At 38.5% G+C, this 9535-nt stretch overlaps 1 protein-coding gene across 3 annotated transcripts in view; it reads right to left on the minus strand.

Annotated features, from left to right (window-relative positions):
* Positions 1 to 9535, minus strand: part of TENT4A (terminal nucleotidyltransferase 4A) — a 57564-nt gene that overhangs the window by 11010 nt on the left and 37019 nt on the right. For 2 of the 3 annotated variants that reach the window (XM_031062765.1, XM_014309873.2), the window contains exon 11: positions 1006 to 1164. The exons of the other annotated variant lie outside the window; for it this stretch is intronic. In XM_031062765.1, coding sequence (XP_030918625.1) covers positions 1006 to 1164 — 159 coding nt within the window. The remainder of the gene's footprint in view (positions 1 to 1005; positions 1165 to 9535) is intronic. 3 annotated transcript variants of the gene reach the window in all.

Below are 9535 nucleotides of genomic sequence, written 5' to 3' on the forward strand. Positions count from 1 at the left end.
GAGGAAGGGGAGAATCAGTGTAGTCAGAAGCTTAAAACCAAAGGCAAGTCAAGGGATGTGATCATTTCCCTCGACTCAGCATAGGTGAGGTCACACATGAAGTGCTGGGGCCAGGTCTGGGCTCCTCAGGAACAGAGATATGGACAAATAGGAGAGTGTCCAGTGATAAGATCCATGAATTAAGTGCTCAATCAAATTAAAAAAAAAAGCCATTAAATTGAAAATCTCCTGGCCGTTGATTCCCAAGAACTCTGACAGAAGGACTTGGAGAACTAGGAAGAGAACCTGACCAAAACTAAGTTTCAAAGAAACCAGCTCACAGTTTTGTTACTATAGGTAACCTACAAACCACAATTTGCATTAAGCCTTGTGTGAGGCATGTTTGACTAATAGCTGTAATTATCAAGACTGAGCAAGTGTTTGCCTGCAGAAAGAGGCACTGAGGTTGTACCAGAATGGATACATTAGCCAAAACACATTCAGGTCCCCAGCACAATTATGCACATATTTAATTTTTTGGTAAAAAACCTTGTGGACATGTCCATAATTAATCTTCTGTTTTCTGACCTTAAAATGTATTACAGAATATTACAAGTGTAACCAAATCTAATAATTCAAAAGATAACAAAATAAGCCTAGAAAGGTCAGTACTATTCCTTAAAATTCAAAAACTATCTTACAGCTCCACCACCTATATGGTGGTAGAAATTAAAGAGCCTAAAGATCTACAAAAATCCCACCACCTGGGCACCAGGATTCTCAAATACAGCTTAAGGAGTCAGACACCTGACACTCCTCCTTTACCTTACTCCTAGGTGTCTGTGCTGCAGAGGGGCTCTTCTACTCCAAACCCTTTCCCACCCTTTGCTCTCCCCACAGCTGTGACACAGCAGGTAAGTACTTTGATGACCACATGAAGCTCAGCACATGCTCTATGAAGGCTATCCTCAGACTGACAGCACAGATGAGCTGCAGCTGCAGTGTGACAGAGTTGCTGGCTCATACCTGATTACTGGCGGCCACTATCAGGGCTCTCGGAGGCGCAGATTGGGGTTTACCACTTGGCAGGGGCAATGCGGGTGCTAAACTGGCCATAAGCTGAGTCGGTGCTTGAAGACTGAACTGGTAAACATTAGGAGCTGTGCAAGGTGCTGTATCTGATTCCTTTTGGCAGAGAAAAAGGGGAAAAGAAAAGCAACTTTACAGAAAGTACAGTATATACAGGCTATGCACGTGAAAATGCACCCAAATATCAACTCAAGCAAATACTGTAAAACATGATTTTTGTTCAATAGTAAAAAAAAAAGTTAAATAAAAGCCAGCACTATGTTTATTTTATACATCTAGCAAAAGTTTAACTCAATGTCCATTAAGAAGACAATGTCAACAGGTCTATGGCAACCACAGGTCAGTTCCAGTCAGCACAAAGTTATGTCTCTAGCAAATTCAAACTAAAAGATAAGAACTAAAGCTGCGAAAAAACAGAACAAGAACAGCAACACTCTGGGTGATAGAAGGGCAAGAATTTTAGTTGTCATGACAGATTCTGTCCTCGGAAGTGTTCTGGAGTGTACTGATTTGTATGGCAAAGTTACTCAGTTACTCATTGTAATTGTCACAATCTTCTCCCACTCCACCCAGCAACAGCAAAGCTAGGGCTCCACCTCCCAAGAAACAAGCTGATACTCTGCCCCTCAGGACCAGTATATACACGCCAGTCACACACACCACTGCTCTTGGGGAGTTCTGCTCCCCTCCCTTTCCATCCGAAATCTGAGGGACAGCTCTTCAGGGAAAGCAAGATGGATGCAGGATAACAGAAAAGATACTGCAATGGAACTGATATCACCGATTACTGTTCTTCCTCCTTCCAGCCTGATCACTTGCTATCTCAGATGCATCCTAAGCAAACATATTGGTGATGCTAAAGTACTGTGTGTCTGGAGCACCTAACAGCGAGGAGGCAAGCAGAGATCCAGGGGTTTACAAGAATTGCTGAAGTCTGAAAATACCCAGCTACCTGAGTTCTTAAATGATCAATTATTTTCTAAGTTGAGAAAGGCAGAAAGCAAGTTGCAGCTTTGAACAACTTTGAACACAAAAACTCTTTTAAAACTAATTTTTCAGCCACAACATAATGGCAGAAGTAGCTTCCCCTATGTTTCACTGCTGTTTTCTACCACATTCTTAACTCCAAAGCATTGTGAACTTAACAATGGAAAGACCTATTCTTTATCCCAAACCACTGGTGCTTTTTCCACTGCCAGCTATTAGGTTCAAAATATAGCAAGAGATGGGGGTTGGCCAATTAGTAGTTTAGAAGTTACCATATTAAAAGGCATTATTGGCTCAGGTCATCACAGATCTTTACTGTTGAAGTAATTACTGAAGCGTTCTATTGCTCTGTCTCTAAAGATTAATCGCCTGGAAGCAGACTCTTCACTTAAATCACATAAACTTTAAATAGATCTCCAGCACTACTACTTGCCCTCAAATGGCCTTGTTTTCTAAATTAGATTCTTCAGTTAGAGAATAGGCTGCTCAAGAACAGAAACAAGAGAATGTTTAAAAGCTTTTCTTGGGGAAGATTACAGAAGTGAGACTGACAACTGTGAATACTGAGCAGCCTAAGCAATGAGCTACTACAAAGCAAAACTTGCATCTCAGCTGAATTGAATACTCATGGTAGAAAGAGTCCTCAATAAAACCAATTTGTTAGAACAACTAGTCTTTTATTGGTCTGCATAAAGTTTTGCTTACTAAAAAATAAGATCTAGAAAGACAGGAGCTGCTCTCCTATTAGTTCAACTAGTGATAAAAGTTAGAGTATGCCTCTGTGAAGCAGATAACTGCATCATGAATTCACTAGAGACACATCATACTTGTAAAAACAATCTGTGCAGAAAGTTTCTTACTTATGAGATCAGATATTTATTCTTTCATAAATATGTTCATCATAGAGGGGAAACTACATGCTGTAGCACTGACCAAAAATTAAGCTTAGTTGATGCCTGGATTAGGTGTCATTTTTCTCCTTTGCCCAATCCTACAGCCCCAACACTGTGGGAACAGGCTAAGGTCTCCACAAAGATGAGTTTCCTTGGACACTTTTGGTCATGGAATTTATTAAAAAGCTAATGAGAAGAGAGGGAAATGAACAGACAAGTTCTAAGCATGCTCACAAGTACCCATGAGCTAGCAAATGGGATGGAGAAAGGGATCTGATTGTCTAGCCAAACTAATGTGCAAGTCTGCCATGCAGCCTTCACAAACCTGACCAATGAACAATTTTAGTATCTCCATTCAAAGGATCTCTGCTTTCTCTTCTGCTTAGATACAATTAGATCCCTGAAGGTTCACATACCTAACTCAGATGGGACACTTCTCATTAATGAGATTTCTAAGGGACTTTAAAGCAACAAAATGTTGCTCAAAAGAGTAGCAGATGGAAGAGAAAAGAGCATCACAACATTTAATTAAGATTAGAATTCACCACAAACTAAGCTTGTGTTGCTTTATTTAAGTTTTTTTAAAGGTATGTTTTTCTGCCTCAAGTGTTACTTACTGAAACACATCTCATACAGGCAGATTGTATCATTTTCTAAGGCAATCCTGGATTGCCAGTAGCATTACCGTATGGAGTTGATATTGACTGTCTTATATTACTGATATTTTGATGCTCTTGACTTTTTAAGAGCATGAAAACACTTTCATAAAGAGCAGTATTACCCTTCTTAAACTGAAAAATTGAACCTGGATCAGAAAATTGAGCCTAATGTGAACAAATCTAATTTTCCATAAGCAGAGCCTACACTGAAGGATTAAATCTTTCTTGGTCTTCTGGACCAGATTCTTAAGTGTAACATGTAACCTTGAGACACTACAGAAGTTCAGATGACCTACAAGTAAATACATGGAGGTAAAACTTTCGACACATTAGGTACATATCTGGAAGACAAAAGCTCTGACCATTACTAAGGTGAGGGCTACAGAGGTCACATTAAAAAAGATAAATGTTCACTAAAGGGGTATGACCCCTCAACTGATTTTAGCAGATAATGTAGGGATAAAGCTACAAGACAGCACCTCATAGCAGTACCTCATCCTGCAAGGAAAATATCTTCTGAAGATATCATTTTGGAAACTAAGAAAGGCTAACAGATGCAGGTTTATCCTCCTGGGATGTTTCCATTTTAAAACATGCTCTTTAACCAGTTCCAACTTCCTGATTAAGAACTTGGTAAGCAGAAGGAAGATTTCTACTACTCATAGCCCTGATTACTGTAGACTCTAGTTTACTTTAATGCTGGAGAAATATGGAAGATAGCTAGAAACTCAGGTGTTACTGATGAACTTCTGCCTAGACAGAAAAAGTGAAACACTGCAGTCATATGAAAAATTAGGAACTTAAATCCAGGCTTCTCTTCTTGACATAGGATGAAAACAAAGTAAAATAATTTACTTTTCTGCAAAATACACCTCCCATTATAAGAAGATTAAGGACCCCATCACCAAGAGAATATTTACTTGCCAAAACCTCATTACTGACTTGGTCTGGCCATAAGAGTTTATTTCAATTCCATTAATAATTCAAGGCTTAAGATACCTGGTAACTTCTCAGTTAACAACAGCTACCATTTCACAGCTTTCCATTTTCAAGACAGTATGCTTTCCTAAGAGCTGAAGTCGCCCAAGATTAATTCACAACCCCAGTGTGTTTAAGTTTGGCTCAATTCTAAAGGAGTCTAACTATCCTAAAGTCAGTACTTAAATAAAAACTTAAAACAATAGAATGCAAGTTTCTTGATAGTGTGATGAGTTTGGGTTTTCACCCCCATCTCCAAAAATTGAACTACAGAAGTCTTGGCAAAAAGATCCTTATTGTTTCCACCCTCAAAATTTCTTCCACTAACTAAACAAACTTTTTTTCTGTTTCCCACAACATTCAGGAGCTGGAAGCTGTGAAGAACAATGACCATTTCAGTAAAAACTCTGTTCCATCTTTGAAAGCAAAGAACTGAAAAGTCTTGTTTATAGTTAACACTTTACACTGTACATTTTCAAGTGTTCCTCTCCTTACTTACAATTACAGTGATTTAACAGATGAGTGCTGCCAGTCTTACTCCTTCTGCCTCTTTTCCCATTCCAGCCTTCTCCATTACACCTGTCTTAGCATCTGACATTATTATATGCTAATTCACAGAGGTGAACCACAGAAACAGTAATCACCTTCTTACTAGTTTCACTTTCTGAATCAGCTCACCACAGGATTAAGTGAACACCAGTGCAGAAAAGCAGGAGGAGCTAATGAAAGGAAATTTGGCTAGCAAATACGCCCTATTACTGAATTGGCTTAGTAATGCACAAAACCACATTCCTTTGAACATAATGCAACACCAGAGGACTTCAGACATTTCCTAGTCTGTAGCCATGCACAGGAGAAGAACTTCAATGCACGCTCTAACTCGAATAGCTTTAGCCCCAACCTACTGAACTGTGCTTGAGCTTCCAAAGGTGACTGTATGATCACCCCCTGCCCTCATCCCATTTCTTCCACAGTGTGCCATTTCCTTTCTTGGTAGGTGGAGCCATAACTTCAACTATGGTGTAAATAAAGTAGAATGGAGACAAAAGTTCAACTTCTATGGAAAGTCACAAGATAATTTGCATCAATATAGTTGCTCCACGTCCACTGGCCAGCCTATAAACAATGTAAGTCTTGAATTAAGGTGAAATTAGTTGATTTTTCTGCCTTTCATTACAAAAACAAAAGATCTTGGTCATTGTGATTACAGAAGGGGAGAAATGAAAGAATATAGGATACACAAGCAAACTGAAAAATATGCATACTCCAAAAGCATTAGTGTTTGCTTCACAGAAAGATAACTGAAAACCTTATCTAATTAGCACATACCCGATTAAACACAAGCCCTTCAACCACACCTCATTATACCCTGAGAGGCGTGACTGTAAGCTAATTCCATGTTCTGTCAGTACTCACTGTATTTCAGATAAGACATCTTAAATAAAAAAGGTCCCAAAAGTGCGTAATTTAAAACTTGCTTTGTTGCCCCAATACTTTTATTTCACAGGCTTTCAACTGGTCTGTATTGCTAACAATATAAAAATATTTCCACTTTGATTTTCAAGTTATGCACTGAATTACAGGACTCCTTATGAAAGGTGAACATACACCATAGTGGATTATTAATACTGAATTTGTTTTCTTCCATCCTAAAATGGCTTAGGTACCTCCGTGGGTTTTTTTCCCACAGGAGGGGAATGTTTAGATATGCAAAATTACAGCTTAGACTTTGGCATCAGAAACTAGTCTGAAGTCAACTCTTAAAAAATTATGTGCTCCTCTCCTACTTCACTGACCTCACAGCAGTAAAATCCCACTTTACTTGCTGAATTACAGATTCCCTCTGCATCCTCTGCTGCTTAGAATAACTTATTAAATAAAATTACTTTAGTATTTTGTATTCAAAACTGTGCCTCCTGCAGCTTTGCAGAAATTTACTTCAAGTGGATATGGAGAAGAGACTGCTCAAGGAACTGATATAGAAGAACTGAAGAAAAGCATGAGACAGTCTAAAACTCCACACTGTTAGAGATACAGGTTAAAAACTTCAGAAACAAACATGGAGCCATACAGTAAAAGAGTAAAATAGCCAAAAGCAACCCTGGAAAAATCTGTTCCCCTCTAATCCACAGGAAGTGTTCCCAATCTGCATAGCAAGAATAAGAAAAAAATAATGGCACTTCTAAGGACTTGGGGGCTCAAACTCCTAAATGCCCAAAATCAAGTGTCAATTAAATGCTTTTCCCTAGTTAACACCAGGCTGTGTCTCTGCAATCAGTGTTGCCCACTGCTTTATTTGAAGACAAGCTGTCTGCAAGTCAGCACTTACATCTCTCTGAAGGCTGAACATTAAGAGAGGCTTTTTAAAGAACTTGCCTCTATTTGTTCAAGAAGGGGAGAAGCCTAAGACAAAACCTGCATTATTCTACACAAAGATGATCAACTATTTATACATATTTGAACAGTTACTTTGGTTAGGACACGAGAATATACAGGCACGTAAAAAGAAGAGAGAAAAATTTGTGTAGCTCCTGCTCTCAAGGCTGAGAATTTTATTAGGCAATCTCCTTTTGCCCCCACTCCTTATACACACAATTTTAACTGCAACTCTATATATTAATCTGTCATTACAATGGATTTAACAAGACTTCAAGAAGAGATGTTACATATTCTGAAGTGTCTGTCCCTCTACCGAAGATAAGCATGCCTCATGCCTGCAAATTTAATCACTTTTAAAAAGCACAACATTTATCCAGACAAGATATGTCATACACTTTATTACCTCTCTGTGAATATGGAAGCACAATAGCTCCTGCTAATAAGCTGACATTTAGTCTGGCTAATAGGAAGGAAGGTGAGATGGCTGATAACTTCATTAGGCATGCCGAGTTCAAGTACTAAACCACCATTACTGTAAAGCAAGTAACAGTTCCAAAAATCAGTGTGGATCTTCTACACATTCAGCAGAACTGAAAGAACAATGAGTCTTATTCTTATCAGTAACATTTATATATTGGTCTCAGAATGTAAGCATCCAATCAAGGTACTGAATACAAAATACTTCAATACAGTGAAAAGACAGATTCACAGAACACTGAAGGTTCTGCTCAGCAGCATATTCTTGAGCTGATGGGGCTGAACCATGGGCAGATCAAGCACTGACATTCTGATGAAAGGGTTATAGTTAATTTCAATAGCCATCTGAAAGAAGCTATGTAAGTGTTAAAAAGTTAAAAAGAGGCAAGGATTGTGTACTCTCCAAAGCTAGACTACAGGGGTACCTTGTTCACCGAAACTTTAACTACATTGGCATGACTGCAGAATTCAGAGGTCTTCACGAAATTATCTCATCACAGAAGCCCACACAACATTATCACAAGAAACACTGAGATAAGGTGCATGAAATTTGGTAGAAACAAACTTCTAAGACAACTTGGAGTTTCTGTGATGGACTGGATATGATATTATATATCCATAAGGTAACAGAAAAGGGCTTTAAGAATCTCCTATGAGCCATTTTATCTGCTACTGATATGCCACCATCACTGTCACATAAAATCTTAAGCTTTATTTGGCATAACATTACCAGAACTGCAGAACATACTTAGCACCAGAATTCAAACCAGACCAAAATGAGACTGCAAAAACATACCTAGGATTATTTCTTACTTGGCAGAGACTGTTGATCAGGCAATAGATATTCTCTAGCACTACTCTAGGACTTCCTGAGCTAATGGAAAGCATTTTTCCATAATGCTTAAGCAACAAGAAATCCTGGTCACCAGTTACAGAGTGCAGGTCCAAAATGAAAAAAATGCACCCACAAAAAAAAACACAACCCAACCAACATAGCATTTTCAAGTGGAATTTGGTCACTGCTTGATTGTGAGACTGACATCTCTAACTACCCAAAACAAGTGGAGAGCTGGGGGTGAACATAGCTCATTTCATCTGGTTTCAGATTCTCACAGCAATCACTTAACTCTGTACCAAAGTGAGATTTTTTTTAATGCCAGAGGCTTCTTTTCTGTTGTTAAACAGTTTGATTCTGGCTTCCATAAAGTAAAACAAGGACACTTTGCACTGTCCTTGATGGCAAAGACATTTATAAAACATCTTCCATTATTCACTTCAACATTTGTTGGATCATGTAGGAATGCATCATATTGTACAACTTACCTGTTTGCAGGAGTGAAGAATATACCTGCTTTTTTTCAGGGCAGCATAGGGCATTTGAAATCAGCAGAAAGTTTCATTGAGAGAAACTTACTACATAGATCAGTCTGATAATTAACATAATTGAAAAAATATATGAATGGTCTGATACTTCTGATAACCAGATTCCTTGTATCCGTAAGGTTTTCTAATAAGTGTTCTTTAGTTTGCTCCTGATCGCTAATATTTACATTCTTCACAGAACCAAGGTAACATGGCAGGAATTTTTGTACTCAATATTTTGCACAGAACTACATTAGAAGCACTGCTGAGTGAGTCAGAGCTCTGTATTGACATGTACAGTAGTACAATCCCATAAACTGAACAGCTCTCCCACTAATAGTTACAGTGATACCCAAAGACAGGCTTGTCTTCCACAACGTCTTTGATCCAAAATTTACTGGCCCTTCAAAGAGCTGTCCTTTGTGATTAAGATTTTGCAGTTGACTAGAACACCTACTAAAGACAGCATGGCTAGAATTTCATTGGCCAGAGAGTGCTAGACTAGGGCATTTTGTAAATAGCTTTGCTACTTTGGGAAATTCATAAAAGGATACCTTTTGTTCAAATTACTATCTGGTCTCATTAGATCCAGTTCTTAATTTTGGGCTGTGTAGACACACAGTGGCCCAGAAGTGTGTTCTCCTGCAAGCTAGTCCTAAATGTGCAAAGATGAAAGTAAACATCCTCCTGAGTTTCAGATGGTATGCTGAGAAAAAGCACAAAAATCTAAAA

The sequence above is a fragment of the Geospiza fortis genome, unplaced genomic scaffold, assembly GCF_000277835.1.
Source record: "Geospiza fortis unplaced genomic scaffold, GeoFor_1.0 scaffold64, whole genome shotgun sequence".
NCBI classification, from domain to species: domain Eukaryota; kingdom Metazoa; phylum Chordata; class Aves; order Passeriformes; family Thraupidae; genus Geospiza; species Geospiza fortis.